Source organism: Mustela nivalis, assembly GCF_964662115.1.
Source record: "Mustela nivalis genome assembly, chromosome: 14".
NCBI lineage: Eukaryota > Metazoa > Chordata > Mammalia > Carnivora > Mustelidae > Mustela > Mustela nivalis.
The window spans coordinates 33,330,335-33,357,884 of NC_139033.1; the positions used below are offsets into that span (position 1 = coordinate 33,330,335).

The 27,550-nt window shown below is 35.6% G+C and overlaps 1 protein-coding gene across 9 annotated transcripts in view; it reads left to right on the plus strand.

Moving 5' to 3' along the window:
* Positions 1 to 27,550, plus strand: part of PIGN (phosphatidylinositol glycan anchor biosynthesis class N) — a 103,293-nt gene that overhangs the window by 49,894 nt on the left and 25,849 nt on the right. For 6 of the 9 annotated variants that reach the window (XM_082699381.1, XM_082699378.1, XM_082699377.1 and 3 more), the window contains 9 exons: positions 2,324 to 2,463; positions 5,272 to 5,371; positions 5,476 to 5,568; positions 6,537 to 6,628; positions 9,719 to 9,827; positions 12,125 to 12,233; positions 19,215 to 19,317; positions 24,939 to 25,041; positions 26,876 to 26,962. In XM_082699381.1, coding sequence (XP_082555507.1) covers positions 2,324 to 2,463; positions 5,272 to 5,371; positions 5,476 to 5,568; positions 6,537 to 6,628; positions 9,719 to 9,827; positions 12,125 to 12,233; positions 19,215 to 19,317; positions 24,939 to 25,041; positions 26,876 to 26,962 — 936 coding nt within the window. The remainder of the gene's footprint in view (positions 1 to 2,323; positions 2,464 to 5,271; positions 5,372 to 5,475; positions 5,569 to 6,536; positions 6,629 to 9,718; positions 9,828 to 12,124; positions 12,234 to 19,214; positions 19,318 to 24,938; positions 25,042 to 26,875; positions 26,963 to 27,550) is intronic. The other 3 variants (XM_082699383.1, XM_082699380.1, XR_014302872.1) reach the window with 2 other exon arrangements.

Consider the following 27,550-nt stretch of genomic DNA (forward strand, 5'->3'; position numbering starts at 1 on the left):
TTAGACTAAATGGGTTAGTCAAAGGGATGGGCAACTATGTGACAGCATTGGAATTAAATTTAGGTCTGACTCCAAAATTTCTGTCCCTTCTCCATGACAGTGTCATCCAAATTAAACAAGTCTTTTTTTTTTTTTTTTTAAAGATTTATTTATTTATTTGACAGAGAGATCACAAGTAGACAGAGAGGCAGGCAGAGAGAGAGAGAAGCAGGCTCCCTGCTGAGCAGAGAGCCCGACACGGGGCTCGATCCCAGGACCCTGAGATCACGACCCGAGCCGAAGGCAGCGGCTCAACCCACTGAGCCACCCGGGCGCCCCAAACAAGTCGTTTTTAATCTATCACCATTACAGGCAGTGAATATCTTCTTTTCTTTAAATGTCATTTGCTACAGCCCCTCTTCGTTGTATTCTGCAGGTAGCTTCTAGATACTCTTCTCTGCTTTTTTGCCAGTTCAAATGTTACTTGCTTTAGAACTAAATATCCGTATCTTGCCATATGCTTGCCTTTACTTTCCTATTACCTAATAAAAATCCCCAAATATTAATCCCTTAAACCAAGTTTCATGATACTATCTCGACCTCTATGGTTTGAAACCCTTGAAGGCCAGCACCTAGCACGGAGCACAGCATAGAGAGTGCAGCTTAGTAAGCGTTTGCTGGACAAAGAACTGGTCCTAATGCCCCCTCGTGGCTCATTACCATCAGGTGAGTCTTGAGGGGCGGGGGGCGGTGGGGAGTCAATGATAAAGGAGAAAATGCCCCCCACTCTTACTATTAAAAAGCCTTTCAATCTCTACTTCAGCTGAACTGAATTCTTCATGACTTCATTTCCTACAAGCGAATGTCATTGGTAATATCTATTTTAGGTATCAAAGGGTTAGATTATTACACCATATTATACAGACTCCAGAAAATCCCTGGAATTTTTAAAAAAATATTCTTTTCAACTTCTTTTGTTATTATTTTACTATTCTCAAAATGACATGAAACCAGTCTCACCTCTTAAAATGAGTACATGCCTTGGCCACCTTCAGCTTGTAGACTCCAGCCACCCGCTTGCCTTGGAGATGTGTGCCTGGCTGTGGGACCTCCCTTGCTGTCTCGCACATCACCATCTCCAGTGCTGTTACTCACTTATACGTTTCTGTCATGCCTTTTGGGACTAACACAAAGAAATAAGGGAGGAGAGAGTAAAAATGAAGGTAATAAAAGCAACGGTTATTTACTAGGCATTAATGACATTCCAGACATTTTGCTAAGCTCTGCACAACCTAAACATTATCGGCCGTGATAAGTAGATATGGAATTATTATTTTCATTTTATAAATGGGATAAAATTAAGTCTCACTACAGTTTTTTACTTTGTTCATGGTTGTATGTGGTTGTAAATAGAGCAAGTGACTGAGCCAGATTTTAAGTTCTGATCTGTGTAGTCCAAACTCTTAATCACACTGCTGGTGTTTCACCTTCCTTTTCACAACGATGTCCTCCTTTATCCTTGTTTCGTACTTCCTTTCTGATGACATCTTATGCCAGTAAGGAGGAATTGTAAGGAGGAAAAAAATCTCTTGTCTTCCTCCTCTGCAATTCCTCTACTCCACTGAGTAATTCTTAATTCTCACCTTACTTAGCTTTGGCTAGCAATGCAAGGGGAAAACAGAGACTAAATAAGGGACAGACAAAAGATAATGCCGTATAACCCCTCCATTCCTGGTTTTTTCCTCTGGTGCTGTTATTATCATCCCAGCTCTCTGTAGTTGCATTCTTTTTCCAGTCACTGGAATGTCTGTCCCTGAAGCTTGCTTCGTTACTCCTGGCCCAGAGCACCCATGGGCCCGCGTGGCCCATGGAAGCCATCACAGGTGGCTTACATTGAGGAACTCCTTTTTTGTCTGGCAGGTGGTTGGGAAGAGAAGATATGACGGAATGAACACACTGTGGTTGGGCAATGGGGAGAGGCCAGCATGTCAAGTTGGAGTTTGAATAGACAGAAGCATTGTTCCAAAGGAAGATTAAGTCCCACAGTTTATTGTGCGTTAAATGGGCTTCTGTGAGTTGGTCAGGGAGCTCAGTCAACATTTTAAAGATTGTTACTAAAGAGAAATATGTTCAGACATATTTGCAAACAAACTAGAGGAACACGATCACCTTTAAATTACAGCAATGTCAGGATATCCAACTTTTTTCTCTGTAATGATACTTCTCCAATGACAAAAAAATTTTTTTAATGTAGTTCTTCAATTAATCAGGTAGTGGTATGATTTTAAAAACCTATCAATTAATATGAATTTAGAAGTGTCTTAATGTTCTGTTTGATTTTCAGAAACCAAGCCACCTCCTGGCATGTAGTTTTATAGCTCTTGGTGTTTTAGTAGCATTTTTCCTGCTGATTCAAGACTGTCCCTGGACTTACTACGTATATTGTTTGTTGCCAATCCCCATATGGTATGCTGTGCTGAGAGAGTAAGTAACACACCTTACTGTCTTATTTTACACTTCATTGACAGTTTAATTTGTATTTAAAGTGCATGAGATTTCTATGGCATGAATCATCAAAGATATTTATAATACCCTCCAATCTCTGAGCCTTCTCACTTCATTTGTAGCAGCACAAATGTTGCATATAAACATCCTTTTTGTTTTGCCTTTCCCTTTTGACTTCATCTTTATTGCCCTGAGGTACTATTGACCTTGTCCCCTCTTTTTGTATCCTCTATAAATAAGAAAAATCTGGACAAGTAGGGTAATTAATATTGATGGTAGTTTGCCAGAAATAACTTCTATTTTGAATTAGTCTCATCATCTGAGATCCCAGCGCATCACGTTTCACGAGGAAATGTACATGTTTTCTTTCCGCACATTTCCCCCCTTCTTTTTGTAGCTATCATTTCAACCTAGGTAAATGGAACTTTGTAATTAAATCCAGGCCTGTAATGTATACAGAGAGTGGTAGATCTTATTCACATGGGCCATGGTTTCTTCCTTTAAGTGCCTCCTTACAACCTGGAAGTAAGAGGGATACTTACCATTAGAGCAGACATCAGAGGCAGAACTCTCAGGCGAGTTTTAAGCACTTTAAAATAAAACCACCCAAATATTGGGCTGGTTCATGTTCATAGGGAGCGAGGGTCATGTTGCACATTATGGTGACCTCTATATTTGCACCAGTAACCTAGAATTTAAACTTGGTCTTGGGCATCCAGGCATCCTCTGAGAAAACCAGACCCCAAGAGCACACCAGGGAGAAAGAGCCAAGACTTAGTAAGGGTATTTTCAGGGTTGGCCAACATGTTTGTCAAGACACGATGAGTATTTTTATTCTAATTTTTGTTAACTCCAGCTTTGACCACATTTTCTATCCTTTAAAAACATTAAGTATTTAAAAATATTAACATTAAAATATCAAAAATAAAAATTAATATTAAAATGTTTAATATTTTAGGGGCGCCTGGGTGGCTCAGTGGGTTAAAGCCTCTGCCTTCGGCTCAGGTCATGGTCCCAGGGTCCTGGGATCGAGCCCCGCATCGGGCTCTCTGCTCGGCAGGGAGCCTGCTTTCCCCCCCTCTCTCTGTCTGCCTCTCTGCCTACTTGTGATCTCTCTCTGTCAAATAAATAAATAAAATAAAATAAAAAAATAAAAAATAAAATGTTTAATATTTTAAACATTAAAAATATAAGACAAAAAGACACTAACAAAAGGACATAGTGTTGCATCTCCATTTGAAAGGACTAGGATTGCTACATATATACACTTAAATCAGATTTTTTTCTCGTGTCATTTATTCTGGTTTAAATATTTATTTATTTTTTTTTTTTTTAAAGAGTTTGTTTATTTATTCGACAGAGAGAGAGAGAGATCATAAATAGGCAGAGAGGCAGGCAGAGAGAGGGGAAAGCAGGCTCCCCGTTGAGCAGAGAGCCCAATGTGGGGCTCGATCCCAGGACCCTAAGACCATGACCTGAGCTGAAGGCAGTGGCTTAACTGAGCCACCCAGGCGCCCCCTGGTTTAAAAATTTTTAGAATGGAAGTTTTATCCTTGCAGAAAATTCTATTCTACTACAGAACCTCTCCTGAATTATTAAATGTCTTCATTATGAAGATGACGTATGTATTTAAACTTTAAGAGGGACGGTGATTTTGAATGTACGTTGTGTTCTATCTTTATCTTTTTGATAGGTTATATAGAAAATAAAACATAAAAATTCACTTTTCCTATAAGATCTTCTAAATGATTTACAGAATCATCTCTTGTTTTCCCATGCTTATTCACTGTTGAAAACAAAAGAAGCATTCTTTTTTGGACTGGTGTTATATTTACTTAGTAGATGATAACATTATGTGGCCATTGTTTTCAGTCAGAAAAAGATCATAAACTAAATGATACTTACCTTTTATAATTACTTACTTAATCACTACAAATGCTAAAAAAAATTTTTCAGTCATAAAATGTAAAGTACTCAAGTATGTAATGCATTTTTAGCAGTTATGGATTCACATTTAATTACAATGAGTGTACAATTAGCAGCATCTTAAATTGGGTTTGGAAAAGGTTATTTAGTTCAGAGAAAAAGTGCAGTTAAGATTTTCTCTACCTAGATTAGGAAAACCTATGCTCATTTTGTTAAGATATTTGAGATTTCAGTATGAGATTAGCCTTGGTGAATTTAAAAATTTTTCCGGTTTTTGTCCACTTGGGTTCATTGTATTTTATTTCTGATCATATATCTCTCATTGTATGTACTCATGTGTAGCCTAAGATCAAACATTTATTTATCATTAATGTTTATTTTTTTTTTTTTAATTTAAAGGTTTTTGTTTATATGACAGAGAGAGACACAGGGAGAGAGAGGGAACACAAGCAGGGAGAGAAGGAGAGGAAGAAGCAGGCTTCCTGCTGAGCAAGGAGCCTGATGTGGGGCTCGATCCCAGGACCCTGGGATCATGACCTGAGCCAAAGGCAGACACTTAACAACTGAGCCATCCAGATGCCCCTAATGTTTATTTTTAAAACAAATTTTTGTGATCATTATCAAATTCAGAAATTACACTTTTTCCTAACATACTTCTAGTTTTCAAAAAAATGACTGAAGTGAAGAAGCCATTGAGAGAAATTTGTTAGAGATTGTACTAGTTTTTGAATAACCTATGAATTGAAAAGTCAGTCCCTGATTTCTAGGTTTGCCCAGTTTTTATTTTTTACCCTACAACACCTAAAGTTTTGTTCACTGTATAGTATAAATAATCTTTTTGTAAATAATCTTGTCAAATAGGTTTCGAGTCATTCAGGACTTTGTCTTATCCCTGTTAACCTTTCCTCCAAGTCAGTTGGTTGCCCACCTGTTCATCTTTACCCTGGGAATTGAAGTATTAGTGAGTAATTTACCGCATTACAGAATTTTCAGATCTCGTTCATTCATATGTAACTCCTTGTAAATGACCTCATTTTTCATTTCTTCTTTGGAATGCATTGCTAGGTTCTCAGTTTTTTCTACCGCTACACGCTCACCGCTGGACTTGTAGCTTTCGCGTGTTGGCCATTTATCACTCAGCTACGGACTCGAGCAAAGGTACAAGTACTTGTTTTGACATCTGACAGATGAGTCACTACTTTGTTTTGATATGTGTTTAACTCAGGGAATTGTTCATTTTTAGAGAAAAGGGTAGAACGTGTCCTTACATAAAGAGCCTGGTCCTTTTGACAGGAGGACCGAGGTTACCTTTAAGTGATTCACATAGACTTTGATATCACAATGAATTGGTCATGCGATGATTGAAATACTCTGAGGCAGAACTGGTATGTCCTTCTCTAAATTGCTTCCTAGATTCCATTAGCCTCAAATATCTAAAAGGATGGTATTGTCTAGAGCAGTCCAGCGGCTTAGGAGGCAGTGCTCGGAACTCAAGTCAGAGGAATCACCTTTCCCTCAGCCCTGAGAATTGGCTCATGTTTCCACTTTGATACTTTTTTGATGGAGGTAACAGGAGGATAGAAATATCTTCTTTCCACCCTATGAGAACTTAGAAGATTCTCCAACTAAGGGAGTGATTGATAATTTTGTATCTTAATTTAATTGCAGAAGTATTTCTACTTCCTTCCCTCCTGAGCTCAATCACTTGATTACGATTGCAGGCCAGCTTTCCTTTAGATGCCATCAGTATATGGTGTCCCATAAGTTGATTGAAGCCCTTGCTGTGAAATATGACCCAGGTTTAAATCCTGGCTGTTTCATTTGCTGGTCATGGACCTGGTACCACTGATACTTTAACATCTCTGAGCTCCGTTTCCTCATCTGAAATATTGTGAGTAAGATAACCCACCTTATGAGGTTACTGTGGGAAGGTAATCAGATAATGCTCATATTATACCTAATACAGTACCTATCACATGACACATCTGCCACCCAGAGGAACTGCTTTACAGTTTAAACAGCTCTAAGGTTTTGCATGTAGTCTTCACAGTCATATAGCCTGTGAAACACTAAAGACACTTTTCTTTACCATACTTGTCTAAAGATAACTTTTTTATTTATTTTAGAGCATCTCACTGAGTTGGATTTTCTTCTCTTTGCTCCTGGCAGTGTTCCCACTGATGCCTGTTGTAGGACGAAAGCCAGATATCTTTCTAGTGTATGGACAATATTTTAACTTATTTTCTTTTCAACATAATTGTTTTTCTCAATCCACACCATGATATCTGAACCTTATCTTGGTCATGAGTTTCAAAATAAACTAATGAACAAAAGTTAAAATACTAATATCAAATAATTAGTCAGAGATTTTGGCTCGGGCTCTGGGGAGCATTAAGGCTCCTTGGAGATGCTTCTGGGCCTTCAAAAAAAATGAAATTGGACCAAACACTGATAATTTAAAATGCCAAATTAAAAAAAGTCTAGAAGCTTTTGTATATTGAGGAATCAGTAAAAGGTTTCATATGAAAAAATGTTCTGTTTGCCAAAAATGTTCTGTTTGCCAAAAGTGAGAATATCCATTGATGAAATCTTCATCTTTGCCTTTGAGCATGTCCACACTTTATATGTCATAGAATAATGAAATTGTCTCCTTTTCTAATCGCATGTAATGATCTCTAGGGGAGGAAGCTCTGTACCTTGACAATTGACAACTTTACCATATCTAACCACTTAAACTGTTAGAAAATTCTGTATACATGCATGCTGCCATCACACTTATTTCTTCTCAATATATCCCAAATACATCTCTAAAATAATTGATTACCTTTGCTTTTAAATTATTATCAAGAAATCCACTGGCTCTGTGTGTATGTGCCTGTGCGTGCTTGACAAGCTAAATGATCTGTATTTCATGTAACATTTCCTTTCATTTTCTAATCATGCAATTATCTTTGCTACTTTGTTTTGAACTCTTTATAAGCAACTTTTTAAACATTTTAACCTAATCTTTAATTGATGAGGGTAGATCTTTTTTAGCTGAAGGAAGAATATTTTTTAAATGATTTTTTTAAGTGTATGTTAATTTTTTGTTGTTATGTTATTTATATGATATTTATCAGTGAACACATATATCTCATTTCTGTGAATTGCTAATATGGAATAAGTCAGGAATTATTCCAGAAAATCCATTTATTAGTAAAGCCCAAAATAATTGTATTGAATTCTAAGACCATACTTCTAAGTCATAATTTATTAGTGTTACTAAGTAAAAACATTTTGCATCTGTCATAAACTATAATAGTATGTAAGAAGATGAATTCAAGTATTTCATTTATTTCTTGCTTCGTATTTCTGTGTGAGCTCTCCTATTGTCTTTTTATAAAGCCCGTTTCCCCACTTTGGTCAGTCTGCCTTTCTGTCCTACTCAAGCAGTGTTGGCATAGTTAAGCAGAATTTATATACTAAAAGGAGAAGAGATTATATGAATAGTCTCCATAGAAATTTGCCACTTGCATATTTTGCTAAAGATGATTTCAAGATGCAAATGTGTTAAAACATGAGAAATCTAATTTGTATTTTTAAAAATTATGTTTTTCCCTCTATGCTTCTTAATTTAAATTCCACAGTGATTTAAGTTTGTGCTGGTATTTTAGTAGCTCTATTTGCAACTTCTTTACTTTGACTCCTGGTTCATGGAGAAATTTCTACTCACCATTTGATTTTTCACATCACCTCCCTTCTTTAGAAACTTACCAAGACAGATATGTGAAACATTTAAGGATAAAATTAAAGGAAAAATAAAATATAAAAATTAACAATAACTCTTACTTAAGTCTCTAAAATAAAAACATATTTGCCAGTGAATTAAAATACCAAATTATTTTTTTAAAAGGAAAAGCAAACAAAGAATCTTGATTATAGATGGCTATTTTCATAAGTTTTAATGGTAATCCATGTTGAATGTGTAATTACTTTTTCCCCGTAAAAGAATCAAAACAAAAACAAGCAAATATTTTCCTAGGAATTCCTGTTTTGCATTCATTTTTAGCCCTGCTTTTTGCTCTTACTTATTTCTCTTCAACCGACTCCTTTTCTCTTAGTTTTTGTATTGCCTGCTTCCAGACTGTGTCCTTAACCTTATTTCGGTTGTCCTATGTTACTCAGATTTTTAGGAGGCGAGAAATACAGTGTAATATTAGTATACCATTTCCTTGGTGTCAGTGTCCTTCAGCTTCAGGAACCATACCATACCTGGTGTTCTTAAAAAAGCGTAATTTATCGGGGCACTGGGTGACTCAGGCCGTTAAGCATCTGTGTCTTGATTTTAGCTCAGGTCTTGAGGTTCAGGTCTCAGGTTGTGAGATCAAGCCAGCCCACGTCCAACTGCAGACTGGGTGCGGAACCTGCTAAATATTCTCTCTGTCCCTCTACTTCTGCTCCTCCGCACCCTCCTCCCTCCCTCTCTTCAAAAAAAAAAAAAAAAAAAAAAGTGTAACTTGTTGTTTCTTTACAGTACAGATGCCTCACCTGCATGCTGCCTTTGTGATCCTCGTCCTGCCCTTCCTTTAGCCCCAAGCAGCTGAGGAAAGTACCAAGATCAATGCTAGAAGGAAACATGTTGTCCTCCCAACAAGAGTAGGGAATAGAAATGTTGATCCTTTTTGTGTGAATTAGTGCTCATAGTCAGAAAGTTTATGTTGTAGATACTGATGATATATTCATATAACTGTTTTTTATGTTGTTTTCTGTAAATTTATCCAAGTCAGGCTAAGAATTATGGTAACTGGTATGTATAAAAGTTTAAAAAATCAAAATAATCAACAGATTAAAAATTTTAGAAGTTCAAAAAGTCAAAGAAATAAGGTAAAGATAACTAAAAAATTGTGAGAAATGAAAAATAACCCCATCCCTACTGCATCTTTTTTTTTTTTTTTTTTTGAGATTTTATTTTTTTGTTTATTTGTCAGAGGGAGAGAGCACAAGCAGAGGGAGGGGCAGACAGAGAGAGAAGCAGGCTCCCCACTGAGCAAGGAGCCCAATGCAGGACTCAATCCCAGGACTCTGGGATCATAACCTGAGCTAAAGGGAGATACTTAACCATCTGAGCCACCCAGGCATCCCTTACTGCATCTTCATCCTGTGATTTTTATTCCTGTTATACCAACATATCTATTTTGCTCCTTCATCTTGATAAAACCAAATGACTGATAGGGTCTACATTAGAGTAAATATCTGACATGTTTATATAATATGTGTTCCAGTAACTATCGTAAGAAAAATTAAAATTGTGAATTGTGTTTTAAAACAGAATGGGTGCCGGCTTGCTGGTTCTCCTGCTATCCCTGTGTGTTGTAACATCTCTCTTAAAAAGAAAAGATCATTTTATAAATGAAGAGCTGCTGTTACATCTAGTTCAGGTCAGTTACAGGTTTTCAACACCATGTTATACTAATGATAGACCAAATGGATCTTATGGTTATATTTAATGATATTGTTCTTTTATTTTTTTATTTAAGATTTTTATTTATTTATTTGACAGAGATCAGAAGTAGGCAGAGAGGCAGGCAGAGAGAGAGGAGGAGGCAGACTCCCTGCTGAGCAGAGAGTCCGATGTGGGGCTCGATCCCAGGACCCTGGGATCCTGACCTGAGCCGAAGGCAGAGGCTTTAACCCACTGAGCCACCCAGGCACCCCTTAATGATATTGTTCTTAAGATGCCATCATATTTACATTGCTCGGTGCCTGCCAGCTGAAAAGAAAGTTCTCTGTTTAAGATATTACATGGAAATATATTCTCTAAGAGGTATGAAATAGCCAAAAGGTCAGCAGGAGGTAGCCCAAAGATGCCAAGAGAGCAGAGGTTAGGGAGATATAAGAGGCATCCATGTTGACCAAAAAGCTGAGCTGTAAGCAGCCTCCTTTGGTCTGAGATTTTGTATTGCACCCTTGAGCCAGGGGAAGGGTCATCTTTGACGTAAGAGCAGCCTCTGAGTATGTGTATATAAAAAATAGCCATTTTAATACTTTAGATGATGTGCCAGGGAAAGTAGACATCACCTTGGTTGCTGGCGTTGGTGTGGTGAAAAACACTTTGAACTTGAGGTTTCAAAATCAGGTCAATTCCCAGTTACATTGCATACTAGATGTGCGATTTTCAGTAATATAGCTTCAGTCTGTTTGTTTTTAAACTGTAGAGATAGTACAGAGTTGTGAGCATGGAAACTACTTGTTTGGTTTTTTTAAACAAAAATAAATAAATAAATAAATAAATAAATAGATAAAAGAACACATCCAGAACCACTGACAAAAGAAAACTTACAGGAGTCTTCTCAAAAAATTTCCTCCAAACAAAGCTGGGGTAATAGAAAGTAATGCCAAAAACACTCTAAAATAAAAGTATAACAACACTTAAAAGATGTTATTTTATTCTTGAAGAACAACAGAGAACATATAAAATGAGAAGAAATATTTTGTCAAGTGTTCTGTCAAAACAAAGGAATGTATATTTCATTTTAAATGGTACACTGACTGGCTTTACACTAAAGCCCATAGGTAGCTTTGACGGAATTCACCTATAATTATGACTACTTTGGCAGAAGTGAATGTTTCTGGATCCCACTCTATAGGAGCAAGTATGTTAAAATTCTTACAGTCTTTGCTGGAAATACCCCTGAGTTGGCAAATCTGTTATGAAATTTGTTTTTACATTTACTTTATTAATTTGAATTAATTGCTGTATTGTATAGCATATTTTTGGTGATTCCAAGATAAATATCTTTTGACATATTAACATCTCTGACATGAGAATGTGTCTTGCAATTAAAAGGATCCTAGGATTGTGTCATAGCTTTATCAATAATATTTTTTCTAAAATTCTTTTTTCAATTTTTTTTCTGAATTCACTGAAAATATAGGAGAAATTAAAGGTACCTCAAGGGTTGGTGATGAGGCTGCTAATCTGATCTCTAGAAGATAATACTTTATTTATAGCCAGTTATGTCATTTCTTAAAAATAGCAAATAACCCATTAGTTCAGGGGTTGGCAAATAATTTTCTAGAGTGCCAGATTATAAATATTTTCAGCTGTGGGTCATATGGAGTCTGTTGTAAATTCTCAGCTCTACCACTGTAGCGTATGCGGAGCTGTAGACTACACATGAATGAATGAATGTAGATTACACATAAGTGACTAAGTTTCAAGAAAACATTATTTCTAGGAACGGGCCACCAGCCTACAAGCCATAGTTTACCAGTTCTCCACATTTATATATATTCTCTGAAGAATATTGTGTTCCTTGTGTTCCCAGTACCAGGTGAACATTCAGACCCCAAATACGTGTTGAGTCGGTGGATATGACTGGGTGAGAGCCACAGGTAGAGGGCACTCAACCATATGGCCCCGTCTGCATTTTCATGAGTTAAAAAATCTTCAACATTAATAATGAGTATTTCTAAATAGATATGGTGTGATCACGTATATCAGACTACTCTTGAAAATGTAAAATGCCTTATTTTGTCCTTATAAAGGAGGGCCTTTGCTTACTACCAGAGCTCTATCCTATAGCCTTGGTAGTGAGACGGTGAGCTGGTCCAATTTCAGTAGCTTTGGGGTTAGATTCCTGTTGTTCAAGCAATTTTCTAAGGATTCTTTTTATATATAAATTAGTCTTTCACTACCTTCTCTTCTACTGGTGTGTTTTGTATTTACTTTCAGATGCTGAGCATTGTGCTATCCATGTATGTTGTGTATACGACGCATGACAGTTTGCTCAAGAAACAAGGACTGCCTCTTTTCAACCAGATCATTAGCTGGATAACATTAGGTAAGAGGGCAGTCAAATCAGATGAGTTAATGTTATTATATCAAGTCATGTCTTCAAATTGTCCATTTACATCTGTATTATTGTTACTGAAAGAAATAATTTTGTTGAATGAAAATAGTAATAACCAGCTATGATTTCTCGTGCTGGGATTTGACAAAGAAAATTAGAACTTCTGTGACCATTCGTGTGTTAATAAGAATTACTTGATAGAATATTATTTACCTGATAATAAGGCTATATTTATTCACATTTGATAAAACCCTAAGGGATTCCCGAAGAGGAGAGATTCTTATGCTGAAATTTCCTGTCAATTCATAAATTCTCCATTCTTACACAGGCACTAGGAAACAGTTCAGTTTTACCTGCATTTCCCTTGCTGAAAATAACATTGATTAGTCACCTCCCAACACATTACACCTTTTATAAGGCCAGTTAAATGTTTCAAAAGACATTCCCCTATAGTACCTTTACGTAATGATCCTGAAATACACATGTGAAGGAAACAGAAGTAACTTAAGGACTTACAGTTTTCCTTCCAACTAGAAGACAAGACGGGCAAGCTTGAATCTAGGTTTTTCCTTTAAAAAAAAAAAAAAGACATTTTGTGGTGCCTATGGATAATGTAACATGAAGTTTAACCCCTCTGGGTTTGTTGTTTTTTTTTTTTTTTTTTAATGAATTTTGTTGTTCATAATTAAAAAAAGAAAAAGGTCTTCGGATGGAACTTTACCTTAAAAATGGTGGAGGCTGTTCTGCAGGCCTTCCCATTAAATTTCTTGATTTAATAAGATTATCATTTATATCCATTTTGCGTGAACAATATTGATGACCCTCCTTGATTTAAAAACAAACCGTGTTCAGTTTGTACTGTGTTCTGGTACTGCACTCCTCTGTTCCCTGAGAATAATAAATGTAGATCAAATCCCTGCCTGGAACTTATATACTGCATGGAAGGGGTGGGTAATATTTTCAGTGAGGTGACTATTAGTAATGATCTCTCTCTCACATGACATGTTAGTTTTTAAATCCCCAGAAAAAAAACAGAACTATGAATGGGAACTGTGTATTTAAAGGGAAGTCTTTCTGTCATAGTGCATAACTTCACGAATGCAGTCATATACAACACACACCAGTGGATAAACAATATACGGCAGATAGGAGGTCCCATATCCGTAGTAGCAATGTAGCCATTGCTCATTCCTTTCTAGGGCAGCCTGGCTCACTTCCTTAGTATTCTTACCTACCTAGGGATAAACTACAGTGAAGAAAAGCAAAGAAAACACAACTTGTGTGCATTTCACTATATCTCATTTTTAAACATCTAAAACTTCCAAAAAGGCTTAAAAAAAAAAAAAAAAAGAACATTTACCAGAATTACAGAAAGCCTCCTCCACTTCATGTGCTTGTCCCTCATCTGTATTTATGAATATATGGGTATGGGTAACATTTTTTAGATACCATATTCAGTATTTTTATTTTTTCTGCCATCCTTATATTAATTTTTCAGTTGACCTAGCAATGATCATGGCATTTTTTCTTTCTTTGTCTTTTATGACATTGACATTTTTGAAGAATATAACCCAACTGCACCTCCCACCCCACAATAGACTGTTACTCAGTTTGAATTTGTCTGCTCTTTCCTTGTAATTAAATTGAGGTTATGCATTATTGGTCAAAATACTGTATAAGTGATGCTGTGCCCTTCCTCGGGTCACATTTGGAGGCGCATGATCTCTATCTGTCCCTCATTGTTGATGTTAATTTCCATCACCCTATCAAGGTGTTGCCCAGTGTTTTCACTGTACATAAGTTGTCAGTGGGGACACACTCTAAGACCAGCAAATATCCTCATCAGAATTTCCCCCCAGGTATAGCATCCATTCGTAAATCTTTCCTGATCCAGTCTTTGTCATGATCTCTACAAAGTGACTCCTATGGCATTTACTAGAGGTTCTCAGCATTCTCTATGAATCTTCACTTCTTTCCTATTCATTCATTCATTGATTCATTCATTCATTTATCTATTTATTATTGTGGTCACATGAGCACCTATTTTTTTCAAAGATTTATAACTCATTACTGTTGATACTTTGGTGCCCAAATTGTCCCAGACTTGGCTAGAGATGGCACCTTCGAGCTAGCTTGTAAATAGACACCCACCCTTATTTTCTGGCATTAAGAAGATGTTTACCTTATAAGGTTTGCTTTATATCCACACTTTCCAAGCTCTAGAATCAGTTATTTCTCTGAGGAAACATAGCTGTTTTTATTGGGAAAATGGTATTAGACACCAAGATCTGAGTGCTGTATGTACCCATCATAACTGGGGTATCTTTGCTTCTTTGCTTTTCAATGGACAGAACTAAGAAGTACATGCTTTCATATACATAAAACTTCTCTTACATATAGATCCTTATGCACATTAACATGCATATACACATACCTATATATATTTCAGGAATCATAAGTTCACACTGATACCTATATTTCTATCTGCTCGTTCTTGCCTTCCCCCATTCCATATTTATATGTTCCTCCCATGAAGATAATCAACCCTGGCTCCCAACAACATCAACATGTGTACTCATTGGTTCAGTCCTATAGTACATCAAAGCAGTTTAAGGAGTGTTTCACTCATACCATCGCAAGAATCAAACAATATTATTCGAGATTTGTTTGTAATTCTCACTCTGCCCCCACACTTCACCTTTCCCAAGACCAAGGGTTCATGGTTAAATATCGTGTCCATATTTATTTGGATTTGTCTGCCTGCCTCCCTCCATCCCTTCCTCCATTTTGTTCACTGTGATCATGATATTTATTTGAAATACAACAAGGTTTGTTTGTTTCAGTTTGCTGTTTTGGTATTTTTTTTTCTTTCCTGTTTTTTGTTTTTTGTTTTTTTAATTTGACAGAGATTACAAGTAGGCAGAGAGGCAGGCAGAGAGAGAGGTGGAGGCAGGCTCCCTGCTGAGCAGAGAGCCCTATATGGGGCTTGATCCCACGACCCTGGGATCATGACCTGAGCTGAAGGCAGAGGCTTAACCCACTGAGCCACCCAGGCGCCCCTTTCCTGTTTTTTTTTTTTTTTTGTAATTCTTTGTGTATGTAGGATAGTCACACGCTTCCAAACATAAAAATTATACAAAAGGTTATACTCAAAGAAGTGCTGCCTGTGGTACTTTCACCCCATTCTTCTGTACCCCTAATCCTTCATGGGCTATGACCTTCATTGCTTTCTGGTTATCCTTTATGTGTTTCTCTTTGCACTGATAGTTAGACATAAGTATGTTTTCTTATTTTTCCTCCTTTGTTATATAAAAGGGGGAGCATTTTATGTATCCTCTTTTGTACTTTGCATCTTTCACTTAATACCTCTTGGTAATCACTTCATATCAATTCTTAGAGCTCTTCTTCTTCTTCTTCTTTTTTAGATTTTATTTATTATTTGACAGAGATCACAAGTAGGCTGAGAGGCAGGCAGAGAGAGAGAGGAGGAAGCAGGCTCCCTGCTGAGCAATGAGCCCGATGCAGGGCTCGATCCCAGGATGTGGGATGACCTGAGTTGAAGGCAGGGGCTTTAACCCACTGAGCCACCCAGGCACCCTAGAGCTCTTTATTCCTTTTTGCAGCTATTTAGTTTTCCATTGTGTGTGTATTCCATTGTTTGTTTATTCTATGCTTTCATGTTTAGGTAGATAATTTTTTTTTTTTAACTACAAATAATCTTGCAACATATAACCTTGATTATATGCATAGTTTTTATTGTTAGAGGTATGTTTTCAGGATAAATTCCTAGAAGTTGTATTACGGTGCAAAGGGTAAATGCACATGTAGTACTTTCAGATATTACTAAGTTCCCCTCCAGAGGTGTACCATTTCTCATTTTTGCCAAAAATATAGGAAGAATGCCTGTTTCCCCATAGCCTCACCAAAGTCTTTTGAATTTATTCCAGTCAACAAAGTTATGTCAATCTTGTGTTTGAGAAATGGTATCTCTGTGTTTTTAATTTGCATTTTTCTTATTATGAGTTAAGTCAAACATCATTCCTCATGCTTAAGAGCCATTTTTATCTCTCTCTCGGGAATTATCTATTCATCTTTTTTCCTTTTTTTTCTATAGAATTTTTGGTCCTTTGCTCTCATTTTTAAAAGCTCTTTATAAATTAGGGGTATTGGTCCTTTACCTATGATATATGTAACAAAAATGTTTCCCAGTTTGTCACTTACCGTTTGTGCTTATGACGTCTTTTGCCTACAATTGATTTTTATTTTTGTGTAATCAGGCTTTTTTTTTAATGCATCTGAATTTTTAGACAATTAGAAAGCCTTTCCTTGAAACCTAGGTTATGGAGGAATTCACTCATATTTCCTTCTTATACTTGCATACTTTGACATTTTACATTTCAATCCTTGATATATTTAGAGTTAATTATTCTAAATATATGGTTTAAGGAAAGGATTTCATTTAATTTTTTTCTAAATAGCCATCCAGTATCATTAATACTTAATTTGCCCCAGTGACTTGAGATAACACTTCTATGTCATACTATACACTAGCCTATTTCTAGACTTTCTGTACTATTCTAATTATGTCTATTAATGTGCCAATAATATACTGTTTTATTACAGACTTCATAATATATTTCAATAAAGTCTGAACTTTAGGATCTACTTGCTCAAACTTCAAAAAAAGCCTACTGGAAATTTTATTGAGATCATATTAAATATGTCAGTTAACTTTGGGAAGACATATCTTAATCATGAGTAATGTTGAGACATTCTAACCAAGAACAAGGGATGTCTTTCCACTTGCTCCATTCTACTTCTGTGCCTCTAAGAGAAGTCTTTATTGTTTTCTTCATAGAGGCCTTACATATTTCTTGTTAAGTATATTGCTAAGTGTTTTATCTGCTTTTTTGCTATTGTAAATGGACTTTTCTCACTCATTTTAGATTCTAATTATTGAGATAAGTTGCTACTGATTTTACATGTTAATTTTTTATTGTTTTGTTTTTTGTTTTTTGTTTTTTTACTGAATTCTTTCATTTTTTGAGTTAGGTTTATCATTGACTCTCTAGGATTTTCCAAATATACTATCATGCTATTTACAAATTAGATGTATATTTCCCCCCTTTTCAGTTCCTAGTCATCTAATTGTTTCCTTTAGTTCATTTGTATTCGGTAGTATCTCCAGAACAATGTTAAATAAGTGGAGATAGTGAACTGCCGTGATTTTTTTTCCCCTTGACCTTAATGGGAATGCCTCTGGAGTTTCCCCATTAAGGTAGATGCTGGCTTTAGGATTGAGGTACATATATTTGTCATGTTAAAGAAAGTACATGCATTTTTGTTTTATTTAGAGTTCTTATTAGGAGTGCATGGGTGTTGAATTTTGTGAAAGGCTTTTTCATCATCTGTAGAGATAATGTGATTTTTCTTTTTAGACCTATTAATATGGCCTGTTGATATTACTGAGTTACAAGTATTGAACTGTCCTTGCATTCTCTATATAAACCCCTAAGACACATTTTATTATAATGTATTATATTTTACAGAAGAGATCTCATTTGAATTGGCTTTTATAATAAATATTAAAATGTTGCTTTTTTTCTGTTAAAATATGTATCAGGTGAGGATAACAGTATCGAAACTACACATCTGAAAAAGATCAGAAGCTATTTGTCTCCGGGACTATTGATATAACTTTCAGTCTTACATACTGCAGTGACTTGACTTTGAAGGGGTTTGTCTTTAAAATTAACTTATTAGTAGATGTTGGTTAGTAATAATAGTAGCAGCTCAGAGTTATTAAGCACCTATTATATCCCTCGCGCTATGCTCAGGGAGCATTTTACAGGTGAAATTCTATTTAAACCTCACAACAATTTATTTGTATCCTCACTACTTGACAGATAGGAATACTGCTTAGATGGATTAATAAACTTGTCCCATGGTTAAAACGTTAATAATGAATCACCCAGGATTTTATCCCAAGTTGTCTGTCTCCATACTCTGGAGTGTTTAACTCCAGGCATGTTTTCTGCCTGACTAGGATGATGAGGAACTTAGGCATATTTCCTTCCCAAAATAGAAATGGGGAGTTAATGTTTGCTGCCCTCCTACGGAAATACTTGCTTTCTTGTCCTGAAGGGGAAGATTACTTCATTACTCTTATTACAACTCTCATATGGGGATATCCTCTTTTATTTTTTGTTTCCTGAGTGGCATGCTACCACTCTCAATGCATATACTTTGCAGTGGAAAAACTTGGGAGCAGGAGAAGGAGGTTAGGAAAAATCAATTTCTGGGGAATAAGTTGCCTTTTAGCTATATGCCTAATTAAGAGATATTTGCTAAATCTTGAGCAACATGTTGTATTATATTTTTTATTATTTATATCAGCAAATAACAAATTACTCATTTAGTGAGCAAGGTTAAATAAAATTGAGAAGATCTGAGCCAAAATATGGTAAAAATAATGAAATGTAATTTTAATTAAAAATGTGAAGTTTCATCGCTTCTAGGTCTTTTGGCTAAGATCAAGTGTAAAAATGCAAAGTTTCAGGGGTAGCTCATTTGGTTAGGCCCCTGACTCTTGATGTTCACTCAAGTCATGATCTTGGAGTTGTGGGATCAAGCCCCGTGTTGTAGGGCTCCACATTTAGCCAGGAATCTGCTCGTCCCTCTCCCCTCTGGCCCTCCTTCCCAGCACCACCCCCTCAACTTCTCCACATACATGCACACACTTGTGCACACGTGCTCACTCGCTCGCTCGCTCTCTCTGTCTCTCAAATAAGTAAGATCTTTTTTAGGAAACATGGAGTTTCAAATTTCTTACAAAAATTATTAGGATAAGTATAGCCCATTTAAGAGGTCACAGAAACAATAAATTCTATAAATGACAGTAGAATTGGTACTTCTAAACTCATGTACATTGTGTTTGTTGTACTGACACGGCCCTGCTTTGTTTCACTGCAGCCTCTTCCTTTGTCCTACCACTGCTGAGTCCGACAAGTCTCTTTGAGCGACTGTTCAGCATCCTTCTTTCCTCCATGTCAGCCTACCTGCTGCTAAGCACAGGGTATGAACTGTTTTTAAATTTTAATTTTTAGTAGCAAGCTTTAAATGATCTTGACATTTCTCTTTGAATATTTTACCTCTGGAGATGAAAAATGTATAAATCTTGGGGAATAAATTATACATATTTTCTGCTTCATAAGAACTATATATAAGTTGATCGTAAATCCTCTGCTTTCTTTTTCATATGCTCATAGTATTGCCTGTTGTCTTTGTCTTTCTGTTTATTTCCTGAAGATGCTGAAATGTCATTTCACTACCATGTTAAAAGTTCTGATTGATTATGGAGAAATTTGAAGTCTCAAACAATGAGTTAGGAGAGCTGTAGCATTGTTACATTCCTTTCCTGCACTTCAAATTATACCTTGATTTGTTCATTCTTATTTGAATATACCTTTTATTTTTACTCTTACATATATTTGGTCCAAATATTCTTTAGATTCAGAAACTTTCAGAATATTTTCTCTGAAGTTAAAGAATCCCATTTTATTTAAGATTTAAATTTTCTTGCAAAACAAAAACTGGCAGCTTGCTTTGGGGTAGATCCTGAAGGGATCTAGTCAGTGAAGCAGTGATACAATCTCCCCACCTGCTTTGAAGAAAAGCATTCTTTACTTTGAATTTTATTTTATCATTATTTAAATGCTTATGAGGTGAGAAATGTGTACATTTTAACAACATTGTATAGAAAAGGCAAATCAGATTACCACCACTCAAAGATAGCTCAAATTTTGGCCCAAATAAAGGATCTTAATCCCAACTAGACTAAACCTGGGGATTGACCGTTGTGCTATCAATAGATTATTCCCAGTTTAGATGATTTGGGGTCTAAGACTTAGGTTCATTCTTTGAGAAACTTAGTTGGCCTAATTTAGAATTAGAGGGATGTTCTAAAAAATCTTTTCATAATAGGCCCTAACATCCTAAGTGAACTAGGCCCCAGGAGTTCTTGTCCCTAGATAAGAGATGGTCCAGTAGTGTACAAAACCTTCTCCTACCAAAGCTCCCCACACCTTCTGCCTTGTTTTCTCCCTGCATAACCAGATCTGACGCACAGATGTGAAGACGTAATGGGACATGGAAACATGGAAAGCAACATGGAAATTTTCACCAGTTACCTAATAAGATTTTAAGAGGTGCTTGGTTTGAGACTTAGAATTTTGAACTTTCAGATAAAACCTGAAGTCTATTAGCATATTCTTACTCAAGAGTGATAAACATAATGAAGCTTTTAAACTGTTCACTCTTGGGGTGCCTGCATGGCTCAGTTGGTTACGTGTCCAACTCTTGACCTCGGCCCTGTCTTAATCTCAGTGTTGTGAGTTCAAGCCCTGTGTTGGGTTCCATGAAACCTACTTAAAAACAAAAACAAAACTGTTCACTCTTTTCCCCTTTATTGGTGAAATTTCAGGATAATTTACAATCAGAATCCATCAAACTATATATGAATTAGTTTTTAGTCTAGATGAGAAGGCAAAAGACAAAATAATTTCTATTGTAACTCACCATTTTGGGGTGACATGAGTTTCTTTAAGATATCTTACCTAGAGATTGCCAAAAAGTATGTATTTGAGAGGGTCCAGAAATATCTGCCAAATTCTACAGTCACTTAATAATCAGTAAGCCCTTTTCTTTCTTGAGCCTTCACATTCTAAAGCAGCAAACAAATTTGAAGGAATGTGTAGAAGATTTAAGAAATACAAATCTAGGAATGGATCTGGTTTCCTGGATTAGAAAGGAAGGAAGGAAAGAAGAACAGATGATTAAAGTTGAATTTTGAGTGAAAAAATATTTCGGAATGTATAATGAGTTAGTCATGTAACTTACATTGGGGATAAATATGATGGTATTTTAAATCATCAGTTTCATAGTCATAAAGATACCAAAACATATTATCAGAAGCACATTTAATTTATTTTAAGAAAATCTGAAAAGCAAAAATTCATGAGTATATGAACAATAATGATGAGTATAACCTTATTAGTGAATGTATTAAGAAATATATTATTCAACATCAGAAAGTGTATTTACCTTTGCAGAAAAATGCAACAGAAATAGCTTGAATCAGCACAGTCTAACATTTTCAATTAGCACAGTTTTTAATTTAAAATCAGTTTTGCAAAACTTATAGCCCACCTGATTGTTATACATAACTATTTTGGACAATCCGGAGGATTCTCTGTGTAAATTAGTGAATCGTCAGATTATAAGATATTGGAAGAAATGCAGTTTTATTACTTTACAGAAAATACAGTAATAGTTATCCTAAATTCTAACAATGTATCCTTGATTTAATGAATAAAGAAGATTCATTTTAATCAGCATTTCATTATTTTTATGCAAATGAAGGCTATTGAAATGCTTGAAAGTAGTTCTCTTAAGTTTGTTAAACATTTCTTGCCAAAATTGTATTTATATTATCCGTTTGCTTAACAAACTATAATACAAAGCTAAATGCCTTTTCTGCCCTGCTGAATTTGCACAGAGACCAAACTAGGAGATCCTAATTTTGTTAGGTTTTACTATGTACACTGTGAACCTGTGATGACATTTTATTGGTATTTCAGTTTATTAATTCAAATATGCAGACTTTATACAAGATATTGTCTAAAGAAATAAAGTCCCATAGGAAGATTGTCTTTATCACATTTATTCATCCACATTTTAACAAATGAAAATGATTATAGTTTATAGTTTCTGAAAGGAAATGAATCTGTAGCACCATTTGTAGAACTATGAAATTTGTGTTTTCATATATTAGGAAAGAATTCTTTCATATATAATTGCAAATATTTTTAAAAATCTTGGTCCTCTTTTGCTTAGAGTACACACCTTCTTCATTCAATTAATCAACAGTTGTTTTTTCTTTCCCATCTCCAGTGTCCTGAACACTAGACTGATAAAAAGGTAGCACAATTAGCTTACCCTAGGTGTCTAATAGAGTTGTAAGCTGCTATAAAGTAAGGACTTTATTTTACAGTGTTAGGCACTTACAGAATGCAACAGTTAAGTTATTGTGACTTAATTAGGCTGGGAATTGTAAGATATAAAGAATGGCTAGGGAAAGAATTTGAGGAGGGCAGCTGAATTTGTGCCATCAGGGACTCCTGTGGAAGTTGAACTAAATTTTAAAGAATGGCTAAGATACAGGAATTCTACGTCAACATTTGTTTTTCAATTATTTTTTAAAAAACCATTATAAACGTAGTATTGATCACATTTTGGAAAGTATGGATAAAGGGGAAAATCACCTATTAACCCTACACATCCTGCTGATATTCTGATATATTTCTTTTATTCTTACCTCTATTTGTCTTTTTTTAACATAGTATTAATCATACCATATACTTACTATTTTATCTTTTTTTTCTACATAATATTATTTTAAGATTTATTCATTTCTTTATTTGAGAGAGAGAGAGAGAGTGAGGGGGGCAGGGGCAGCAGGAAAGGGAGAGTCATAAGCAGACTCCACACTGAGCACAGAGCCCGACTTCACAACCTTGAGATCACGACCTGAGTCAAATCAGGAGTCGGATGTTTCACCAACTATGCTACCCAGATGCCCCATATCTAACATCATTTTAGAAGCATTGTCCCAGGTGGTTCATAGGCTTCCTAACCATCATTTTAATAGATATTTAATATTCTGTGATGTGGATGAACCTTAATTTATTTAGCCATTCCTCTATTTTTGGTCATTTTATTTATTTACATTTTTTTATAATATTTTGAGTTACGTTTTCGTGCCAAGCTTTCTATATAGTTTCTATTACTTCCTTTGTTCATTTCTCACATGTAGTATAGGTGGTCATAGAGTATGAATTTATTTTTTATTTATTTTTTTTACTTCTGTCTTCAGAACAGTGCCAGTTTATAATATCACCAGCAACTGCTGAGAGGTCCTATCCTTCACAGTATTTAGTATTTTCATTTTTAAATAAGAACATCAGTGGCTGTTTTAATAGGTCAAAAATGGTACAGCTTTGTATACATTTTCTGCATCTGTTTGACTAATGATACTTTTTCATGTATTTATTGTCTGTTCATATATGGGTATTCTACATTTTATATACCAGGTGATTTGTGTATGCTTTCTGAATCCAAATACTTCCTTCTCCCTGGTCTTCAGTTTTTATTTTTATGATCAGTGATAGAATTTAAAGCATTTTGCTTATTTTGTCGTCTCATGTCTGGGAAGTAGCACCGAATGGAACAGAGTTCAATAGGTGAAATAGTTGAGGAACGCCTGGCTGGCTCAGTGGGTTAAGCATCTGCCTTCGCTCTGGTCATGATCCCAGAGTCCTGGGATCAACTCCTGCATCTGGCTCCTTGCTGGGCAGGGAGCCCACAGCTCCCTCTGCTTGTGCTCTGTCTCTGTTTCTTTCTCTCTCAAATAAATAAATAAAATTTAAAAAAAAAAGGGGGGGGTGAAAAAGTTGAGAGAAATAAAGTTGTTTTGGTTTGGTTTGGTTAGTTTGATTTTGTTTAGTAACTCCCGCTTAAGTAACTGACTCAGCGAATCCTTACTAGCTAGGCCTGCAGTGGTGACAAGACTGACTCAGCCAGAGCCTTTCCAGATTGGCGAGAAAGGCATGCTCGTGAACATGTGATTAAAATGGTGGTTGAAGAACTGTAACAGGGTATTTGAGGGATAACAAAGGTGACACATTTATCCCTAGGTAGGCTGGAAGAGGATTAGAAAAGACTTCTGTCACTGTCTTAGCTCATGAACATTTCTCCTTTGTCCATATTACTATCACCATTAAACTAGCCAAGAGATGTACCATACATTATTTAATCACACCCTAGCTTGTTTCCTGACTTTGTTTTTGTTTTTCCCTTCTGTAGACAGTATTACAACAAATATCTTCATATGAGGAGAATTCTAGTGCCCATAGTGGATTATCGTCTCAGGGTAAATTCCTAGGAGTAACATCACTGGATTATGTTACATGAATATTTTTGAGATTCTTGATGTAGTGTCCGATTGCCTTCCAGAAATTGTTTATTCCTATGTAGAGAGTGTGAGAGTTAGTTTTCATTATACTCTTGTTGACATTATTGTTTTTTACTGAATAAATGTGATAAGTAAATGTCTTATCTTCTATTGTTTTAGTTTCCATATCAGTTATCAGTAAGGGCAAACATATTTTCATGTGTTTATTGGTTCTTTTTTTTTTCTTTCTTAGAGATTCCATATCACACCCTTTTTTTTTTTTTTTTTTTAACTTGGAACATTAGTCTTGCTCTTCTGGGTATATTAATGATTTTAACTCAGGCATTATCTTTTTACCTCCATCTTAATGTTTTCTTTCCTTTTTTGTGTATTTACCTTATGAGTGATTTCTAAATATCTCAACTATTTTAAAAATTTAAATGATCTCAGGATTTAATACATTTCAAAAAAAGATGGTGTTGGAGTTGATATTTAAATGTTCCTTTCCTTTCCCACTTTCTTCTTCTGGAGAGCCTAGAAAATTTAAACTTTGTGATATTGTGACTTTGAAGTATTATCAAGGTTGTTTTAATTTTGCATAAATTTGCATTTTTACTTGTTTAATGTTTTTTTCTTTTTTTTTTTTTTCACCTCCTACTGCCACCCCAAATCCCCTTGTCCCTTAGGTATGAAGCTCTCTTTCCATTAGTATTGTCATGCTTAATGTTTGTGTGGATACAGGTGGAACAAGAAACCCTGTGGCAACCCAGTGTTTCCTATAAACAGAAGGTAGCTTGTCAAAATCATTGTTGCGTTTATTTGAGAATATTAAAATATTCTCTATTCTGTACAAAAGTTGCCGTGTTATTTCATCAAAAACTGTGCACCATTTAAAACAGTCGTAATTAAGTTAATGATTAATAATCAAGTTAAGCAGTTTTTAAGAAAATTGTTCATTTACAATAGAAAAGCATGATTTTATACTTTCATAGGCATTAAATAGGTTGGGTTATTCTTAGAAATTATTTGAGAATCCCTGATGTACAAAAACATCAATGTAGATGAAGGAGTGGAGGAGAAAGAATGCTCTTTATCATATTTTCCTCTGTTTTCATATCTCATTTTTCTTTCCCTCAATTTATTGTAGTCACAAGAATATTTATGTTGTCACAAGTCAGTGCATGAATTTGATCATAAGGCAACATTTATATTTGCAGTGTTGTTTTTCTCTTTCTAGTGGTCCTATTCCAAATTGCTTTTTCTGCCACCCTAGTGATCGTGGCCTCAGTCCAAATCTTAGGCCGTTTATTCAATGGAGTACACTTTGAATTGGCTAAAAGCCAGCTAAATTTTAAGGACACATTTATCATACTGAGCTATGGAGTTAAATTGATGTCTCTTGCCTTTATTTTAGAACTGGAGGTAATTATAAACCATTGGTGGTAGCATATTTACAGTTTTACTGAGGTCAGATAAAATGAATATTGCAGAAAAACACCTTCATAGTTGGTCCATTGATCCGTCCATAACCGGTTCCAGTTGAGCTTACAGAGTAATTGGTCATTCAAAATAATTAATTTCAATAAGGAGGAAACTGTATTGAAGTATATTAAATAATTACTGGCTTTTAACATTAAGCCCCAGAATATTAAAAACAGTACATGAAAACAGTTTTGTTCAGATTCTAGTAAATGGTCAGACTGTCCTTAATAGTAGTAAATATTAAATATTTTAATATTAAATAAGTAATAAATCTAAAAATGAGATTCAGTGTCATTTTTAAAATTCTGTTTTTTAACAGAAAGCAGGTATTTCTTTTTATAGAAAGGAGTATTAAAGCATCCAAAGAACTTAGTGGAAAATTACATGGTTAGTGGAGGGAGGGGAAAGTTTCCCCATGAGTTTTTCTGTTTGGGGGAGAAGGGGATTAAGCGAAAGTGCATCCTTCTTGTTGAAATTGAGTGACTGAAATTGAATGGATCAGTCTTTGGACATCTGCCTTCGGCTCAGGTCATAATCCCAGGGTCCTGGGATCAAGCCCAGCTTCGGGCTCCCTGCTCAGTGGGGAGCTGCTTCTCCCTCTCCCACTCTACCACCTTGGGTTCCCTCTGTCACTGTTTCTCTCTCTGTCAAATAATAAATAAAATATTTTTTTAAAAATTGAGTGACTTTCTATTTTACCAAAAATAGGAATATTTTGCATTTGTATATAGAGAAAATAACTAACAGAAAAAGAAAGAAACAAATATTTGATTTTATCATTTTTTTTAATATGATACTGTAGCTGGGTTTTAGAATATCAGGACACTGAGAAAACAGGACTTAAAGAGTTCTATAGGGATTTAAAAGTGAAGCATTTATACAGGATAAGGAAAAGCCCGATTCTTCCTTTTATTACCCATTCAGCAATACTACAGCTCTGTTTTAGCACATTATTAGCAATGTATTCTAACTTTTAGCAGATTGAATTAAGATGTAATTAAACTATAGGAACAGCTTTATTGTTATAGTTTTGTCAGTGCAGGATAACTTTCCAGCTATTGTACCAGACTGGAAGTTTGCCTTTGAGGGTAGGAGTAAGCGAACTGTCCTATGTGCTCATGTATTTCTTACTGTCTCATAGGTCACCAGCCTTCAGTTCACCTGCAGTCCTGATATTTCCCAGTTTCGACAGCTCTATCTGGATGACGTCCGCAGGGCCTTTTTCCTTGTATCCTTTGTTTGGACTTCTAAGGTGCTGTAACCTGCCCTGTAGTGGAGTAAGGCGGGACTTCCACTGCTCACGCCCACTTGGGGGCCATTTAACTCCCTCTCAGCCATAATTTTCTCATACGATCCACATCTTTAAAAAATGTTGAAACTGCAGAAAAGCATGCAGAATGATATAACAAGCAAATGTACATGTGTATATTCCTGCCATCTAAGAGATCAACAATTACTAATTTGTCACACGTGTCACACATTTTTAAAAAGTTAGAACATTACCGCTAAAGCTAAAGTTTTGTTTTGTTTTTTTTCAATTCCCGACTCCATTCTAATTTCCCCTCATCCAGATGAAACCACTATAATGAGTTTGGTTTGTGCTTTCTATGTGTGTGTTATACTGTGTTCATGCTCTATGGCCTCTACCTCACAAGGTTTTTGAATCACATCAGAGGCAGCATTGTGTGGAAATTGTTAGCGTTAGAAGTTTGAAAGACAATACGGCAGAATAAAGTCCCATTTGGGAAGGCTGGCTGACTGGCTTCAAGAAATTTGGGGGGAGGTATTATTTCCTTTGACCCTACCGTGGCGCTGT